Source organism: Falco peregrinus, chromosome 2, assembly GCF_023634155.1.
Source record: "Falco peregrinus isolate bFalPer1 chromosome 2, bFalPer1.pri, whole genome shotgun sequence".
Classification (NCBI taxonomy): domain Eukaryota; kingdom Metazoa; phylum Chordata; class Aves; order Falconiformes; family Falconidae; genus Falco; species Falco peregrinus.
The window spans coordinates 78,662,537-78,682,616 of NC_073722.1; the positions used below are offsets into that span (position 1 = coordinate 78,662,537).

The window sequence follows — 20,080 nt, forward strand, 5'->3', positions numbered from 1 at the left end:
GGCGAAGACCAACCACTTTGTAATCGTCTTTCCCAAACGGCTTGCACAAAGAGCTTTCAGACTATAACTGGTCACAGGAGTTTGATTGCTCTGCTTACTCCTTGCAGTGGGAATCTGGTTATCTAAAGAGCACATTCCCTAACACTTAATGCAATAAATGTTTGGAAAGCCAACCGATGACAGAGGTGGTCACAATTTCTTGTATTCGTACATACTGTAAATTTTCTACTCAAAATGTTATTTGAAGTCAATCCTCAGTGCTATTCAGTTCTTCTTTTATGATGCTAAATTTAAAAAAAAAATAAATAAAAATGCTGCAGCCAGCATAACTACATAGCTGTTTGCTGAGCAAAATAGATAATGTGTTTCTGATAAAGTTATTCCTGTATAGCCTAGTTGCAGCAAAATGTCCTGTAGGCATTCTTACGGGCTGTTGGGAGAAAGTACACACACACACACAAATACGTATTCAGTGCATACTTAGCTTTCATTGGACAGGTTTTTTTTCTTTTCAGAAAATGTTAAAGTCTTTCCAACTTCTGTTTCATTGCATGGGGCTCTGTAAGCGCTTTATCAATATTAATACTTCTAATAATGTTTTGCTTAGCTGTCTTTCCTAATGGAAGCATCTCAAACACCATCTCCTTTTAAGACAGAGCAAGTGACACATTTGCTAATATAGCAGACTGCAAATATTTATACTCAATTCATACAAAAAAATATTAGCAAAAAAGGAAAAACAGAGCAGAAAAAAAAGAAGTGATCACTGTCTGGACTGTTACAATGCATTGTTATTGCCAGTTCATGGCAAATGCTGGGATATGTGGAAAATGGTAATTAATTGTATGTGCAAGCATTTGTCTTGCTCCTTTCTTCAAAGCAGGTAGGCCAGTGGATCCAGCAGTGGGGGAAGGAGCTTGGGGGCGAACTGCAGAAGAAGGAGCTCAAAGAGCGTTTGAGAACTCATTAGGTCTGTCTCTGCTTTGAGGAAGAATCAGGTATGACTGGAGAAATTAAAAGCTCTTATCAATGTTTTCTAGTGTTCTACAGATACTAGAGATTGGTTTATTTTTTCCCTGATGTCTGTGTTATCCCGCCATAATTTAAATGGGTTACTCCTTTTCCCATCCTCTTGTACATGGAAAATGGCTTATTGCTCTTCCCTTTGAAGGAAAGGTATTTATCACTTTTCCCCCACAATCTTCTTTTAGTTTTACAGGTCAAGTATAATTCTTTCCATCTCTCTTAAGGGACCATATTTTCTGCATCAAACATTCGTTGTTCTTGCCATTCTCTTCTGAGCCCTTTCCAAGGGCTCTTCCATCTTTCTTGGTGCCCAGGCCATAACACAGCAAATTCTTTCTGATGCTGGTTGGAAAGGAGGGTTTCCATGCCGTGTAGAATGTTTCAGTTTAAAATCTCCAATATAAAATCTGTTCTTTTCACAGTTTTGCCTTTTGTTGCTTAACATGTTATTTTTGAATAACTGAAACATACAGATAATTTGTAAAGAATTTCTTCCTTGCTAGTTTGGTTATCACAGCTGAAGTTCAGAAGTACTATTCTTCACATCAGTAAAGCTGCACATTATTTATTCCAGTGCATTAAGATAATTATGAATTCTAGCCACTCTCTGCCAGCATGCTGTTATACCACCTACGCTGTTCTCATTTGTCATTTAAGAAGTGTACAACCTAATCCATCGCCCAAGCCATTAATGATAATACAGATAAGCAAACTGTTGTCAGCGTTTGTCCCGAACTAGCCCTGTGCACATGTTAACCAGCTGTACCACAGAGCGAACAGCACCACGAATTGAGGCATAGAAGCTTCTGGCTCCAGAGTTTGACTTCACTGTACCTGACCGGTAAACAGGGTTCAGGTGTTTAGGAGGAAACACAACACCTTCCTACGCTGAGGAATTGCACCTCGCAGTATGTGGCTGCAAGGCATGAAAAGAGGGCAGGTTTGCCTTGGGAAAACTCCATGGCATGTATTGAAGAGATGTTGTTTTTCCTAAGTTTTTAATTTTGGCTGATACGGATACATTTCATTGATGAAAGAAGAAAGTTTTGGCAAGAACAGTGAAAGGACATTTTCTCTGTACTTGGAAAATGATTATCAGTCAGAACATAAGGAAGACAAAATGTTCCTCTGTGACAACTCAGAGAGCAGGCTGCTTCGCCATCAGAATACAGCTCGCAGGCAACCTGTGAAAGCACAATCAGCTGTATATTTAGAAAATAGAGGTGTAGGAGGAGCTGGTGGTAATCGAAGAAGAGTTCCTCTTTAAGCAAAGCTTGGGGCAGGAGATTTGTTACTCGCCTTGACAGCGTCAGATACTGGGAAATGTGAAAGAAAAGAAATTTGGCTGCATTCTGCTGAGCCAGAAATGATAGAAAGCAGGGAGGGGATTGTGCTGGGACATGTGAAACAAATGGAAGTTAAAGGTATGTGAGAAGTGACGACACAGTTCTTTGTGTTTAAGAGTAGAACAAATACAATATGCAAAAAAAAAAAAAATCCTTGCATCACTATCTCTTCTTTTTGTTTGTAGTCTACAAGACCTTGAGCTCTGTTCCTCCCCCAGGTGCAAATGTCTGATTGGATTATTAATATTGCATCAACTTTAAGCTTGTTTGTTTTAGCCTTGAGTCACTAAATTTTATTCTTAAAACAAACTGGTAATTTCAGATGCTAGTTAAATAATGAGTCCAGTTTTGAAAATCACGAAACACTCATTTGAACAAGGGACATGTTTTGGTGCCGAATTTATCTTCCTCTCTTCACCTTCCTTTTGTGTCTTTATTCACCTGTCTATCTCTTGCTTATTATTAAATTGACCGGGAAGGGATTTTTGTTCATTGCTTGCGTAGCAGCAGCACAGTGAGATTCTGTCTTAGGTTACTGGGTGCTTCACCTGAGCTGTCTGAGTTACACATTGTCAACAAAAACCTACCAATAGCTGCTGTACTGCATTTCACTATTATAGCTGGGGGTTTGTTGTCCAAGAGAAAAATTCTTTCACCACTCTAATTTTACGGAACTAACAATGCTTGCATCTAGACATCGAAAAAATATTCACATTTTGAATACTTCACCTCTAAAAGTTCACAACAGGATCTGCACAAGTGCAGAAAAGGGTGACTGGGACTGTAAAGATATAGTACAGTAAGATCCGCACTGTGTATAAACCATGACTTAGTACCAAACAGAATTACTCGATTACTTGGCAAGAAGTTTGAAACTAGCACAGGGAAGCACTCATCCTTGCTGCACGTTGTGGATTCACAGAACAAGTACTAAATGCAAGGTCACAGGTATCTTAGGAAGTCCTGGACTATCAACATTCAAAAGTTACATGGATATACTGGGGAAATTATCTCACTGTAAGCTTCCTTTTCAGTTTTTTGGGGTTTAGGTTTCTTTTTAAATGTTTGATTGTTTTGTTTTAATAACTCTTCCCAAGACATCTGCTACTTTGTAGGAGAAACTCTCCAGCATGGCATGATTACATGGATCTTTTATACAACTCGCTGCAGCCACTGTTACATAGGTAGAAGCCACCTGTGCTGGAAAACTAGTCTGTAATTCTGGGACGTGTTGGGAAGCTTCAAGCGTCACTTGTTTGTGGCCAGAAGGTCTCCAATCTCTTTGTTCAAGTTAATGAACATTGGAAAAACAAATTGATCTGTGATGATTTTGTAATCAGAATGAGGGTTTCAGCAGAAGAATGGGTGACACTGTCCAAACCATTCATGTGCGCATTTTTTCTTTTCCATAAGTGATTTAATGTAGGATATCTTGAGATTCAGCTTGGGTGAACAGGTCACTTGTAATCTAGTAGGAGAGAAGACTCTTGTTGGGTTCATGACAATACATAGGAGGTCATTCTTACTTAGCCTGTTCTCATCATATTAATATTTTAGACCCACACGGTAAGAACATGCAGGATCTTGGCTCCAGCTCTGTCTACGAAATACGCTACAGGCTACCTCTGCTTTACACCCATCCTCCCCTTGGCCAGGCTAGAGGGAGTCTCCTCTTTGCCCATGTGAATCATTCTCAGCCCAGCTAAGTTCAGTTGGTCTCTGCTCTGCAACCCTGTTGCAGCTGAGATGAGCAAAGCTACCCCAGGCACCCCGTGTCCACCTGGGGAAGGGAAAGTGAACAGAAAGGGGACGAAGGTGGATTAAGAAGGATGCTTAACAATTCCCGTGCTTGGTCATGAAGGCCCTGACAGCTCGTCATGATAGGCACAATGTGCAGTTCTGGGAAGCAGTGGGGTTTTTTTCTACTGTGTTTAACTGTTTGTTTTTGTATTCAGCCCAGTCTTGAAACAGAACATTCTCACTGTCTGCTGAAGGTTAGAGTCCTCTGATATGTTTCTGGGACGAACAGAATTCTATCTGACTTTCATGCTTTAAAAGTAAATAAACAAATAACTAAATAAAAGCTCAAGGGCGCACACACAGTTTGTTTTCACATGGCCTTGCTCAGTTATCCACAGCATGAACAGCAAGTTGTGTGTGTGGTTACATCTGCTTCTACGTGGTTCTGAGGGTTCAGCATGAAAAAGGCAAATGATGGTGCATTCTGAGAAAGGAGTAATACCATCAGTTAAAGTTAAGTTTACGTTTTGCTTTCGGTTATATTCACATGGAAGACCTTTTTTTTCATCAAGACTAATTTAGGATTAAGCTACTGTAAAGAGATGGCACCGTAGCTGTAAAATCTCTGTCACACCATAAAGGGCCCGATACTCAGACCACTCAAAGAAAAATCAGGTCCCTACAGTGAGCCCCAAATCTGAGCAGCATGGCACATGCACGTTTATTTCTAAGGGTGTCCACAGCCACACCAGGGTTTAAGGCTCTGAGCTGACCCAAACCTGAGGGCTCTTTTAATCCATGCTAACATCTACGCTGCCAACAGACAATTTCATAATCAGTAGTACAAGTCACATTTAAAAATCTTTTCCAGTACCAAGGTCATTACACAGCTGTGGATCCTTACTGATGTCAGACAAAGCTAGCCCGTAAGAGGAATGAATACTAGTTCTGTACTGGCTACTGGTTTTATTTCAAGGGTTTTTAAGTCCTCATTAAGACCTTTTTATCCAGTGATCTTGGATAGTTTGAGGTCTGTTGTAGTTGGAACGGTTAGAAAGCAGAACTCAGCTACTGTGAGATTAAATTTCCTTCAATGAATGGTTGCAAGGATGATATTATCCATAGTATTACCCAGTTTTTCAGGAAATGGTCAGTCTACAGATCCTGCCCAAGGGTGGGCTTGAAACAAACTGCTTGTGTTTCTTTTTTCCAATGTATTTGTAGCTTTTTGAAGATTTGGAGGATCATGGTTTTGAATCCTTTCATGTGTATCACAAGGTTCTTGGTTGCTAGTGAAACACAAGAGGAACTGATGGAAAGGCAGATATTAATGATAAAGGACTTGGAGACACTTGGGAATGTTCTCCTAACAGGAAAGTCCTGGGGGCAGCCAAGCTTTCTAAATGCACCAGCACAGGAGGGTTTAACAGAGAAAGTGAATGTGGTGACCAAGCAAGAGTGATGACTAGTGGAAATGTTTAATTTGGATTTTCAATTTTCACAAGTGTTACTAGGCTGGTGGGTTTTAGGATGGAAGTTCTTTGGAACCAATTGGCTATGAGGTCTCTAAACAGAGAGTTTGAATATGTTTGAAATAATCGAAATAACTTTCTAAATCATTGTAGTCTGGCTGATTTATTTGATTGACTGAAACTTGTCTGTTGCTGAATCCTAAGGGGATTTTGTAGAGTGCTTCATTCAGGTAGTAACCTCAGCTGGATTTGAGTTCGGTAACCCTGGACCGATTAAGGGTAATACTACTTCCCAAATAGGGAGTTAATGTTTTAGGCAGAGTTTGAAAGGGCTCTGATACTTCAAAGTCCTTTGCCTGCTGGGTAGGCAATGTAAAGGTTGCAAGTCAGAGATCACTGCTCTGGAAGGTTATTCTTCTCTGTGTCCCACAGAAGAAACTAAAACTGCAGAAGAAAACAGACTGACTTCTTTGGTGAGGTTGAGAATACAATAATTTTCAGTTGTCCTTATTTTTACTGGGTTCACGTTCTTCCTTTGCTTGTGCCATAAGAAAAGGTAACAGTTTGATTTCACTGTGGAGTCTCAGTCTGGATGTTTCAGGTGAAGGTGTATAGAAACGCCAAGATAAACCTTCCTTGTCTGTGCCTTTGAAATCTACGCATGTGAGAGATTATTACATTTGTAAATAAACTGTTTGAGTGCAAATGGGATGGTGAAAAACAAAATTTTCAATGTTTAATTGTTTAATTTATATGTGCCAGTGCACAGTCTTCGCTTTCATCTCTTCTTGCCTGCATCCCAAGCAGATGTATAGCTGCGTGTGGTGAAAGGATTATTTTCCTCTGTCAGGTTTCACACTGTGAAGGAAGAGCACCTTGACCTTGCTTGATGGGTTGCCTCAGTGGAGTCCTACTTTCTTGTGTCTCAGCTTAGTTTTAAGCTAATATTTGTATAGCCTGACATACGGCATCTGGCTGAGCTGGTACACATGCCATCACCCATGCACTGCATATGCATTTTTTATGAGCCAGCTACACTGAAGTGACTACAGCAGCTGAAACCACCACACAGACACCACTAAGTCTTGCAGAAAGCAAATGGCCGAGGGTCACAGGGGCCCTGTAGTTTTGTTTGCAGTAAAACTGAGAGCATTCACCTTTTTTTTTTTTCAGAAAAGGCTGGCAGGCAGGAAAGAAATGCACACTAGTTACATGTTACTTCATAGTGTGTTAAGGTGACGATTAAGTAGAATTGAGTAACATTTGTCAACAAATGAGAGTGAAACTTTTGCATGAAGAAATAAAATTAAGAAATTGTCATGAATTAAACCACTGGAAAAACAGCATGAGGTACATGATTATTTTTAGTTCTTTTATCTAATCTCTGTGCATTTTTTGAAAGTATGTGTATTACTTCAAATCTCTTACAAGACTTATTCAGCCTGCCATATAAATATGTTCTCCTTCCCTTCCCCTTCCCTTTTCCACGTTTCATTCTTGAAAAAATTAAACGTACCTTGATATCTTTATACAAGGGTCTGCAAGTTAAAAACCTACTTTAACAATTCCTGAATTTATTAAATATTGCCTTTTTCCTCACACACAGACCTCTCACTGACTCACCCCTTACACCAGCTTTGGTCTCCAAAGAAGCAACTGGTAGAAATCTTGCAGTAAAAACCACAAAAAACTTTGCTATAGGACAAAGCAAGTATGCCAGCTATTTGTCTTGACTGATTTTCGTATTTGACTGATTGAAAAAACAAACAAACAAACAACCCAAGCCTTGGAGAGCCAGCAGGACATGAACTTACTGACCTTTGTGATACAACAGTTTCTGTACTTATTGAATCACGGGGATGGGCTGAGGGCTGGGGAGGGGGACCTGGGGGCTGGCCTGGGCAGTGAGGTAAGGTTACATATAGGCGGCTGCGGCAGGTTTGAGAACACCAACGGAGCATATTCCCTGGCGGGCAGCTTGGCGAGCGTGGGTCCTGGCATCATGAGCGAGTGCCCCTTTGCGGGGAACAATTATCTGTGAGTTCCTCATCTCTGTGCTTTGCTTCGTAATGTCAGTTCAAATGATATCATGTTAAATGTAAAATACAAATTCTTAGAGAAGAATTAACGATTCTCAACAAATAGTTGTAGCTATTGCTGAAGGAAAAGGGGTTGTATCAAGGACTTGTCTGAGCTCTTGTTATGTCATGACCTTGATGTAATGCTTACCAGCCATTACTGGGACGAGGTATTTCAGGTGTACAGTTTTTCTCCAAAGCCCACGTTAGTGCCTCGGTTTTCTCAAAACAAAGTATCGTTGGAGTTGTAGATGCATCTGTTAGAAAAAAGGCAGGTATAGTCACAGTTCTTTAATTAAACGGTTTATACGTTTCCTTAATTTTTTTCTTAGATTTAATTTTAACAAGCTATCTTTGGAAGACGAAAAAGATGATAAATCACAAGAAGGGATAAATAAAGCCAGCAAAGGTGGACTTGTCTATGGAGACTACCTACAAGTAAGTTTCAGTGAGGATTTCATGTTTACTGCCCTGATCACTCGTAAGCCTTGAGCCAGGAGCTGGGACTGACGCCCCGCAGCCAGCCAGCCTAAGCTGCTCCCCTCTGAACTCCCCATGTGTGGTCACAGGCACAGATGCCTGTCCCAGCTGGGATGGTGCAGGTGGACGTGGGATGGCTTCTCAAACCGCAGGGAAGCTGGGCATTTTGAGGGTTTTGGTAGGGAATCATTCGTACGGGTAAACTTAAACTGTGGAGTGGTGCACCGCAAAAGGCTTTCTTTGGTCTGACAATCACCACTTGGCAATTTCTCCAGGTCAGCAGGCTATGTGAATTATTACTATTAATTATTGCATGAAAGCCCAGAATATTTGGCTGGAAAGATATGTTGCAGAAATCTAGGGGGATGGATGATTACTGGGACACACACACACACACAAAAGAACTCCCAAACAAAAAACTGCAACAGCTAGAAGTAATTAAGAAATGAGTAAAAATAAAATGCCCTAAGTAATAAAAGAATCCAGACTTGTTTTTTTGGGTTTTTTTTTTTTTTTTGGTGATGGCAAGAACTGAAGTGAGTGGAATTACTCTGTGCTTGTGAACAGCAGACTGACTTGTTGACATACTATGTAGAATCTTGCAAAAGTTTCTTTTAAAACAACTATGATTAGATTGTAAATTTGACTCAATAAAAAAATCAGTAATGCCAGAACTAACTAGTACAGCCTCAAATCAGAGCTCTTGTGCAGATGTGATTACGTGACTACACAGAATTTTACTATAAGTCCACTTCCATGGATTACATCAGTATAGGTGTAAGAACTAGAAACATGCTGGATATTTTATTTTATCTTTTAAAAAATAATTAAAGAGACCCTTAAAATGGTTTCCCAAACTTTATTATTTGAGGTATATTTACATGTTCCATTTTGGGAAAGATTTTTTTTTTCGTTGAAATAAAAAGTAAAAGTGACACCTGAGATCATTTAGTCTAACTTCTCATACAACCTGAAATATGAAACATATATATTTATTAAAATATCTTCCTTAAATATTAGCTCTACACAATAGGACTACCATTACTAATATCAGAATTGAGAGCTTTATAGAACAGTCTTATCTTTATTTTTTAAGCTGAACAAAATATTGAATGCTCAGGAACTTCAGAGTGAGAAGAGAGGAAACAAAATCCATGACGAGCACCTTTTCATTGTGACACATCAAGGTAAGCAGTCGGGAGTTCGGGGTGGCTAAGCAGCATTTTTCCCAAAGGGAGTTATTCAGTGCTGAACCATGCAGTACACGATTTGTTTTGATTTTAGACACATTTGCTACAATTGCTCTGTCTTTCATCTGCATTTATATTCGTATATATCCCTATATAATTTGTAAGTCTGTAATCAACTCTATGCTTATGAAGCCATAAGTATAACCTTTGTATTTGATAAATCAAGATTCGGATGGTTCTGTTTCTAGGGAAATTAAGGTGGCAAAATTCGTTCCCCTCAGAGTAACAGGCTGCTATGCAGTTTATTGTGGCAAATTTTGTGCATTGGCTTGTGCCTTCTCTGAAACTACAATTCAATTTTAACCATCCAGAGCCTGTCTAGAAGCCAGCATACTGGTTGGGTCCTTCCTAACTGCTGATACTCGTGTGTTTTGCGGGCTCTGGCCTGATGATATTTTCCTGTTACTGACAGGGAAAGATTTTAAGCAGCTCTAGAGCTAGCTCTTATTGGAGTATCAGATCCAAATTTTCTCTTTCCTCTTTTCTTTTGTAATGAATATTCTGTACATCAGATATCTGATGTAAAAAAACATGCTTTAAAAAATTCTGTCAGCGCTCTCGATATGCTAGATTATTTCATGTAATGGTTTAGGTACAGGGCAGCATACTATAACAGGCAATACATTTGTGTATCAGCATCTATTTGTACACCAGCAGTGTAAACGTAGGCTATTAGTTTCAAATCAAAATGTAAGAAGTTTACCTCTTCCATGCTACGAAGAATAAACAAAGCAATGTTGAAGTTACTGCTAACAGTGCCTTTCATGTTGTAGCTTATGAACTTTGGTTTAAGCAGATTCTGTGGGAACTGGACTCTGTGCGGGGGATCTTTCAGAATGGCCACGTAAGTTAAAAGCAAATACTAATCTTGGGAAAATGCAGCCCTCTCTTTCTTTTGCCTCCTGCCTTCCAGCCTGAAAAATATTTGAGTTTACTCTTTTTTAAAAAAACACCATAAAAAAAATCCACAATAAAATTTGGCTGAGTGGCTCTTATACCCTGATAGTACAGACATTTGATCGGCAAAATCTTATTTCCTCCTGAAAGCTGCCTTTTGTGTAGATCACTCTCCAAGGTGGATTTCAGTGGCCAAAATGCTCTCATATTCTGCTCGTACTGGATAAATACAGAAACGTAACTTGGGAGTGTTCTGCAAAAAAAGCATGCTCAGAGGCAAAACTGAAAACCAGAGGGCTCACAGGCATTTTTATGTTGAAAAGGCACTTCTGCCTTTGCTCAGTTTTTTTTTGAAGTCTACGTACTATGTCTTTCCATCCAGTATCTGCTATATGAAAGGAAAACAGTTTTTGGTAGTTGCGTTTCATTATATCCAACAGAAAAGTGATAATCAAAATCACAGTGTACAATTGTCTAAGAATTTCTGAAACTGACAAATATAAGAGGAATATTTTGAACATCTCTAAACATCTGTCCAAACTAAACACACCTCAAAAATAGAGACAAAGGAAAATTCCTGACTTGATATGACAGCCACAGAAAAAGGCTGACTGTGTGTAGTTTGAGAAATACCTCAAATAACATCGTGAGCATGTGTATATGAAGAAAATTTGAAACTACACCACACTGAAAGAAGGAACCTTTTTATCATAATGTCCAGTGAAAATGTCCTCAGTGGTCCTCCACATTCATAATTTTGTTGGCTTTTTAGTTGAACATTATATTGAATAATAACTGATCCAAAACCGTTCTTAAGTAGAATAATTTTTCATTATTTATTTTTGTGAAAAGAGAAACTTTGCTTATAATCAGAATTTGAAATGTCAATGTAAAGGTTAAGTATAGAGCCAGGTGATTAAGGAAATGGTTATCATCTTTCATTTTTGTAGTTTAATATTTTCAGGTTACATGTCCAGGTCTTAGACAGAAGTTTCATCCAATTTAAACCAACAGGAATTTTAGCAGACTCCTCTGCAGGCAAAGTGTTCAGCTTTAGCCAGAAGGCAGTTCCTGTGTCTTCCATTTAATATTTTCTATTTCCCACCAGATGCAGTCTTCTCTGTTTTCCTCTACTTGCTAATGCACATCTCTGATGAACATCTTTTGAAATATGGTCTCCTGGTGTACTTCTCAATACTCCTCCTCTCAACTTTTAAGTTCTTTCCAAGCCTTATGACTTGTTCCTTCACAATAATAGAAATTATTATAGAAGTGATTAAAATAGAAAGCACAGTATAATTATCTGATGGCATCATATACCATTAAAATCATGTTGCAATCATCGGAAATGATCATGATCTAAATAATTTTAGTTTAGAGTTTAATTTCTTGTGGTGATTTCTATTTCAGTCAAAAATGTAGGAAAGAAAAAAAAATCTATATATTAGGCCTAGTTGTAATGTATCATCAGAGAAAAACAGATTTCTGTCTTTGAAAATTATAGTTTCAGTTTTCAGTTAAAACCAGGGCTCTCTATTCAGTGTGAGATTCTGCTGCTATGCTTTTCATGTGGAAAGGACTTGGGAATGTGTACGACAGTGAAAAGACCCCAAATAAATAAGTAGGATATAAAAAGAACACCATTCTGTCTGGTTATGGTCTTTATTTTTTCTACAGGTAAGAGATGAGAGGAACATGCTGAAGGTTATTACTCGAATGAACAGAATTTCAATGATTCTGAAATTACTTGTGGAACAATTCTCAGTTTTGGAAACAATGACTGCATTGGATTTCTTTGATTTCAGGTAAAAACTCACTCTTCCTCCACAGGAATCCACAGGCTGGTATTCCCAGCCTTAGACCTGACTGTGGGTTTTTTTACATGCGCTGGCTGCTTGTAGCACACGCAGCACTCGGCAAGGTGAGAGTGTGCCTTAGAGAGGCACCAGTGACATTGCAGCGTGAGGGTCAGCTACGGCAAGGTGAGCGTGAGTGCCAGCCCAGCGCGCTCTGCAATGAAGTACAAGTTAATTGTTGGTGTTTGCGTGTGCTGCGGCTGAATGGTTTCAGAGCAAAAAGGTGAAACGATAGAAACAATATAGAAATGGCTCACGGTTCTGTTAACAATTTACTTGAAACTGCGCGGTAGCAGCCGTGTGCTGTGGCAAATCGTACAGCGCCTGAGTGAGAGAAGCGTGCTCCCCGTAGGCTGTGGGGCGGGTGTTTCAGCGCGCTGGGTTTGCACAGTGTTTCCCTGCTCCGGGATCTCAGTGGCTTTGCAGTGCTGCAGGCTTCACGGGCCTGAAGGAAGCACCGCCACCTCCTCTTCTCTCCCCAACAACCTCTGCTCTGCAGCAGCTGCCCAGCATATTGCTGGGCTGGATGGTCGGTACCTCTTCTGCCTTCTGCCCAGGCTTTTCTCGGGATCCCTTGGCTTGGCTCGCTTCTCCCATGGCATTTCTATTTCTTCCCTCACTCCAGCTAGGATCTTCCACTACACTACCATGCGTGACAGCTTCATCCACCGTCTGCCTTCCTTTTCTTGTTCTGCTTGTGTAACTCACCTGACTCCTGACCTCAGTGCCATCCAGCATCCCGTCCACTTCTGCACTGTTTTAGTACCCTTTCCTTTCTGTCTTTGAATGTTCCCTAACTATAAGGCATGTGAAACTACAATTTTGCTTCTCTTGGAAGTTTGAAACATCTGTATTATCTAGCATTATACTACAGCAGGGGAAATCCACCGGGCAGTCATCTGTTTTGATGCATTCTTGCTTCTGCTTTTCAACTACTGCCATTTGATAAGCAAACATAAGATCAAATCAATGATCTGTTTCTGCCAAATCTTGTATTTGCAATTCAAAGTGCATTACAATTATCTAGTGAAGTGCCATTTCAAATTACTTTTATTAATATTTTTTTCAGCGTGGTCACACCATTTAACTCTGAAGAACTCCATTAACAAATCCCACAAACGAAACCCACTAAATATTTTTCTGAGCATTATTCCACCGTGTACATAGCAATTATTCTGTATAACAAGTCTATTTTAAACCCATTCATTGGCACTTTAATGGCATGGAAATATTTGTAATAGCTGTTTGGGGTGAAGCTGCTTATTCTGTCTGGAAAGGGAATGATAATTCAGTAATGTTTCCTCCTGTACATCACACACGCAAAGCTGCCTTTTTAAAACACAGTACAAAAATAAGTGTGTGTATACATCTGTGTATACACAAGCAATATATAGCTGGAAAATTAGAGTATGTTATACATACATTGTAGTTGCATTAGAATCACCTGGGTATTTTCTTTTCTTAGCTGCAATCATATAAAAAATGATCAGATAGCTATTTGATATTCTTCAAATATGAAATATGTATTATTTTGTTGAGAACCAGAGAATGTCATCATTGTAAAATAATATCCTGCATTTTCCTATCGTTTCTTCTGCCCCAAGATACTACCTAAGCCCAGCTTCGGGTTTTCAGAGCCTGCAGTTTCGCATGCTGGAGAACAAAATTGGTGTTCCCCAAAGTCTGAGAGTGCCCTATAACAGAAGGCATTATCGTGATAACTTCAAGGGACAGGATTATGAACTACTACTGAAATCAGAGCAAGAACCAACGCTATTGCAACTTGTGGAGGTAACAGTGTTTATCTTAGACCTTGCTTCGTTTTCCCCCATCTCCCCGGAATGTCCTTCACTGGTGTCAGTGACAAACTGTTCTTCCTTGAGAGATGCAAGCATGCTGGCAATTTCTCAGTCAATTGTGTTTTGGATTCTTACCAAACTTTGTACGAAAGAGTTAGTCATTAGTAAACTGACTGATTTTTCACAGCATTTCCTCTTGTCTAGGAAAGTCTGACTGTTAAAACTAGTAAACTGCATTGTGGAAGTATGAGCTAAGTATATAAATGTACTGTTTCATTTGCATTGTTTTCCATGACCACAAACCCGTTTTAAAAGAAAACTTTAACAATATTTCCACTGTTAATGATGGCTATCAGAAACGTTAAAAAAAAAGAAAAGGAAAAATGACAACCCAAAATGGAAAAGATGTTTAACAAATGTTTCATTATCACTTACCTTGATTTAATGACTTTGCCTCATAATTATGAATGACTCAGTAATTTCTCTAACTCCCTTGCCATGTTCATATGCAAAATTAATGGAACTTTCTAAAGAATAATGGATTATAAACCTCAGTAAAAGCATCCACTCCTATTAGCCCTATCCGTTTGTCTAATGACATCTGATACAGTATATGTAAGACATTTCTCTAGGTTTTCAACATTCATTAAAACGTCATGCTCTTGTATCTTTCAGATGAGAAGGAGCTAAATTAAGTGATCTCTAAAGGGAGTTTGCCATAACGATTCCTAATATTTTTCCCTACTAATTTCATTCCCATTATTACAAAGAAATCAAAGAGAAAGCTTTGCTAACGGCCAAGTAAATTTGTCTTGTACCATCACATATTGTGGTGGAAGGGCATGACACACTGCTTGATCAGTATTCAACCTGTTTGACAGGATAAAACCCAGTTTTATAATGGTTCTGTATCTTCCTTCTGAGATTTATCTGTACAGTTATCCTATATATGTGGATTAAGAGTGTTTTCCTGTATCTGCAAGGGAGTTGGTTTTAAAGATAACTCAGAATGTGACAGCTTTTGTCTTCCAACACTGGTCGTTTAGCCTGGAACCTGTGGCTGTGTTTGCACAGCACTGTTACACAGGTATAAATCATCTATGCAGATGTGCTTACGCCAGCAATAAGCACCTCTGCAGGATATGAAACTAGAACAACTGTAGCACTTTAATTCATGTTGCTGTAACTAGTAATTCTACAGTAATGCGGTTGCATTGTTAATGTTTGAACACATCATTATTATTATTAAAGGCATGGCTGGAAAGAACTCCAGGACTCGATGCAGAAGGATTTGATTTCTGGGGACAATTTGAAGTGAATGTTTTAAAAGGTCTAGAGGAGGAATTTGCCTTGGTGCAGGTATATAATGTACTCTTGATCTATCTATAAACAGCGACAGCTGCCAAAACGACATCCTGACATAAATTTGACTTTTGGCCCACACAGGTTCTAACTTGTTCTACTTAATCTTCAGCAGCCTCTGTCTGCAAGAAGGAGAAAAAAATTGCCGTTTTCATGAAATCTGAATAAGTTTCTAATTTGACATCTAAGATGGTTTAAAGCATGTGAGATACATGGATGATTTTGAATGCAGAAGGGAAGGGACAGTATCAATGGAAGGGTTGAAACTGATTTTACTGAAACTACAACTTTACCTGTAGTTAGTACTTGCATCTACAGTTCAGAGTAAACACAAAGCTTGGGCCCCTGAGCTATGAGTATGCAGTGTCTAACTATAAAGAACCCAGTTCTATTTAAGTGTGTGGCAACTTGCTGCTATATGATCATTTGAATTACACTGGCAAATAAGCACAAGAAAATCCCCAAATATTCTAAGACCTGTAGTTTTAAGTACATTTTTAATGGAAAAAACCCCATAATGTAAGAATTAATCTATTTCCTGAGAACACCTGTTTACAACTTTCTTACTTACATAAACTTTTTTTATTTACAAGGATGTCTTGTTTTTGCCTCGAAAAAAAAATAATCAGACTTCAAACAAATGAAGATTAAGTGTTTTTAAGGCCTCTAGATCAAAAGAGAAGTGATAAGCTGCCAGTTTGTTTGAGCATTCATTCATCTGAATTGTGTTGACAGCTACTTAATTGTACATTTTGTGGTAGTGTTTTTTAAAGGACTCGTCTATCTTGTTTGAAAATACAGTTCTTACATTTACGATGTAAACATAGAGAGTATTATCATGAAAATAAGTTACATCATGGGTCATTCAAGCGCTCAGTTTTCCCTATTGAATTCTAAAACCCGTTTTTGTTTGAAATATCAAAGGCCAAACCAGAATCAGAAGAAAAAGATGATGACTTATCTGAACTCCAAAAGCAGAAAGATGTATTACTTTCGTTATTTGATGAAAAACGCCATGAACACCTTCTTAGTAAAGGTAGATTGAATTAATGTATGTCACTATGCACTTTTTATCTATGATATATACAATCACACAATAGCATTAAATTTGCAGAAGAATCAGTAACAAACTAAGGACACTTGTGTTTTGCAGGAGAAAGACGACTGTCTTACAAAGCACTGAAGGGTGCCTTAATGATCTACTTCTACAGGTAATGCTAGAAGGTGTATCTTTAACGCTGACTGTCAGCAGGAGAGGTGGAGGTTAAGGACTGCAGCACAGGTTGATTTAGGTTGGAACAGGACTTGGAAAGTATTCGTGTCCAGCCCTCCACAAACCCCCAGACCAGTTAGATCCAACTTGAAGGTCAGACTGGGCTGCTGAGGGCTGCGTCCAGTTGAGTTTTGAGCATCTTCAAGGGTGGAGGTTACGTGGCCTCCCTGAGCAGCCACTGTGTGTCTGACCAGCTGCTGCTTCTCAGGTTGTAACTAGTAAATGCCTTGATCGAACTGTTCTACAGAGTGTCCTAGAAAGATTTAAAATATTTATCCAAGTATGAGGGAAAAGGCACAGAACAGGTCTCACACGGCAGAGACGTCTGTTAGAATTCTGTCTACTGACGTTTCAATAGCAATTTAGAAAAAATATACATTAAGTCACCATTATGCACTGGTGTAGCAGTAGTTTGAAAAACACCGCATCTCATAAGAGGTCTCATTCTCTTTTCTTTCATTTTCCAAGGGAGGAGCCTCGTTTCCAGGTTCCCTTTCAGCTTCTTACCTCCCTTATGGATATAGATGTTCTCATGACCAAATGGAGATGTAAGTTCCACTTTCTGACTGTGACATTCTCTCTTTTAGATGCAAGTAAATCGTTCTGTTTCACACTCCTTTAGACAAGGTACACCCAGAGTTTTAGAACTGAGCTCCTGAGTTCGTCCTTTAGCAATGACTTTTTTTTGTTTGTACTTCAGCCAAGAGGAAAGATCAACAGCTCCTTCAGTGATCATTAGATACACAGGTACAGCTATTACTTCCATGACATGATATAAGTTAGGTGAACAATTTTATTTAAGGGACAGGTATATATTTTCCAGTGTCTCCCAAAATGCCATCATGACGTCTCTTCAAATGCAAACGCTCCTTCTGCTCCTTCCCTATATAGACATTCATAAATGAATGTATTCTGTATTAACAGAGCATAATAATGTATAAGTGTTAGCGTATTCATTCTGTAGCAACAATTGTTTTATATTAATTGACTGAAGAGTGGGGTTTTTTCCATTTTGAAGTATGTTTCCTGCATTTAGCTCAGAGTCCTGCATTGCTGAAGACCCAGTAGTTCTGTCTCTCTGTAAAGACCTCTGTATGATCATATTTACTGAAAACTAGTATTTCAGTGATGCACCTTGATGTGACCCTTTGGTTGTACCTTGACACTGAACTTATGCCCTGATTTTCCTCCCTGTATGACTTAGATAACCATGTCTGCATGGTGCACAGAATGATTGGCAGCAAGGCTGGCACCGGAGGCTCGTCAGGCTACCACTATTTGCGCTCAACGGTGAGGTAAGGACAACGTGTTTCCCCCATTGCCTGCAATAAGGCGGTTCACAGAGACCCTAATGCCAAGAGACAGATTTCATGCCACTCGCTGAAGGCCAGAGGGGCTATTGTTTCTCTTTGGGGACTCTGGCATTTCCTCCTGGATGCTGTACGTGTATTTATTGGGTTGACATATGTAAATTCCAAACCTTCTAGGGCAAACAGAACTCCTTTTGATTGCTCGCGCAAAGTGCCACGTATAATTCTCCATCAAGAGGTCCAGGTGTCACTGTAATGGCAATAACATTAATCCTGCATTCTTTAGTTTGCATGCAAGCGAGCCCAAGTTAATGAGGTGATACAGGCTGGAAGCGAGTCCCGTCTGCTGTGCAGCTGTGACAGTTTTTTTATTCCTTAGCAGGACCTCTAATCATACAACCTAAGGTGCTTCAGTTTAGGATTGAATATATTCTTAAAGCTGGTAGTAATTAATACCCTCAAGCTGTGCAGGCAACAATCAGAAACGTGTTTTCTTCTGTTGGATGAAGCAGAAAAGGAACTTAAAAGGGGTGGTTGGGGGCTCAGCACCGAACTCTTTGAACAGGTAGAACTTTTTATACAAAATGTGAGGACTCAGCTAGACAGTTCAAGTCTTTGAACTGCAACTATGTCCTGACAGTCCTGAACCACATTATATCAAAAAACACAAGGATACTTTGAGCACCTTCTTTTAAGAGAAGCTTCTTTGAAGTTTGTTTTCAGACAGAAACCATGGATAGCTGGTGACTGCCACATGCGGCTGTGGGCAACAATTCCCATCACAATCATTGTTAACAGAGGGTGGAACAGAAAGCAGACGGTTAGATTCAATTTGAAGATTAAATGTTTGCTGTCTTTTTCAGCGAGCCTTCTCACTCTTCCTTAATTTCAGGTTGACATTCTTCCTAGGTATTTGTATCTACCACAAGAGTGGAGGTCTAGAGACTACAGCCTACATACTCTGCATTTTCAGAAGAACAATGTGACTGTAGCAACTGTATTTCCTTTTTAAGTCATAACCTGCTATGCCCTAGGAACAGTTAGGATTGGATTCTTACTCCAGAACGGTCAGGAGGAGGGTTGGTGCAGGAACCTTATTAAATAAGTAAAAAAAGATGGAATGATTCCTGAGGATTTTGAAATTATGGCCTTCTATGCCAGTATCACCGTATTAATTGTCCTGATTGTCTTTTTCAGTGACAGATACAAAGTGTTTGTGGATTTGTTCAATCTTTCAACTTTTCTAGTTCCAAGACACTGGATACCAAAGATGAACCCAACCATTCATAAATTCCTTTACACAGCAGAATACTGCGACAGCTCCTATTTTAGCAGCGACGACTCTGACTAGCCTGCCTTTTGAGGCTGGTTGCTTCAGGACTTTCACCTCAAGTGGTGCCATCCCTCAAATACAACAGCTATTCTCACTGAGTGTGGGTGTGTAAATACGTATTTATGTATGAAAGCTATGTGAATAGTATGATCTGCTTGTGGAAGAAACTTAATTGTTTGTAGAAAAAATAATCTGTATTGAGTTAGCCTATATTAAAACTAAAATTATACCCCAATTCAAGTCTTAGTTGGCTTCGTAAAACCTACAGAGAGAGAGGGAGCAAATTACACAGAACTACCACAATCATGTCTTATTTGTACATATTTATCTATTTGTTTGTTTGCCTAATGGTTATTATTAATTTCCCTCTAGTTGAGCATGTAATTAGCCTCATCACCTGTAGAAGACTATTAGTTTCTGAGCTCTAGTGGCATTTCAAAAGGAATTCTGGGTTAAGAGTTTCAAAAGTGAGATTTAAAAAATTAAGTCTTGATTTTATAAAAACCCAAGCATCTTGAACTTCTACACCCATCAAGAACTATGTTATTGTCTATGTGTTACATATGATAACATGTAATATATTTCCTCCCTTCCATAGAAATATATCTGCTGTTCTTAACATTAAGTAAGTACTCACTTTGCACTTCAAATAAAGCAGTATTAAAGTTCATCTTTTGTTAAGTTGTCTTCTAACGCAAGCATGAAGTTCAAACAACAGTTTCATGGGCATTTTAAGTTTTTTTTATTCAAAATATCATTGAAATAAGGGTAAAATTGATATAAAGCGAGACAAATTTGTCTATACAATATTGATAAAGTTGTCTTCTTATTAGATTGACTTTTGTCTTTTTAAATGTT

At 39.0% G+C, this 20,080-nt stretch overlaps 1 protein-coding gene across 4 annotated transcripts; it reads left to right on the forward strand.

Moving 5' to 3' along the window:
* Window positions 1-7,513: 7,513 nt before the first annotated feature.
* On the forward strand, window positions 7,514-19,892 carry TDO2 (tryptophan 2,3-dioxygenase). Of its 4 annotated transcripts, none has more exons than XM_005232490.4 (12): window positions 7,514-7,621; window positions 7,995-8,100; window positions 9,239-9,329; window positions 10,166-10,236; window positions 11,967-12,094; window positions 13,750-13,936; window positions 15,196-15,303; window positions 16,231-16,342; window positions 16,460-16,517; window positions 17,048-17,127; window positions 17,784-17,874; window positions 19,087-19,892. In XM_005232490.4, exons 1-12 carry the CDS (start codon window positions 7,587-7,589, stop codon window positions 19,238-19,240), a joined length of 1,221 nt encoding a protein of 406 aa, XP_005232547.1. In that variant the 5' UTR covers window positions 7,514-7,586; the 3' UTR covers window positions 19,241-19,892. The 4 variants fall into 4 exon arrangements, 3 of the variants coding, with proteins under 3 accessions (XP_005232547.1, XP_027635697.1, XP_027635699.1); XM_027779896.2 differs by having other exon boundaries at window positions 19,137-19,892; XM_027779898.2 differs by lacking the exon at window positions 19,087-19,892 and adding an exon at window positions 17,280-17,326 and having other exon boundaries at window positions 17,784-17,871.
* Window positions 19,893-20,080: the final 188 nt, after the last annotated feature.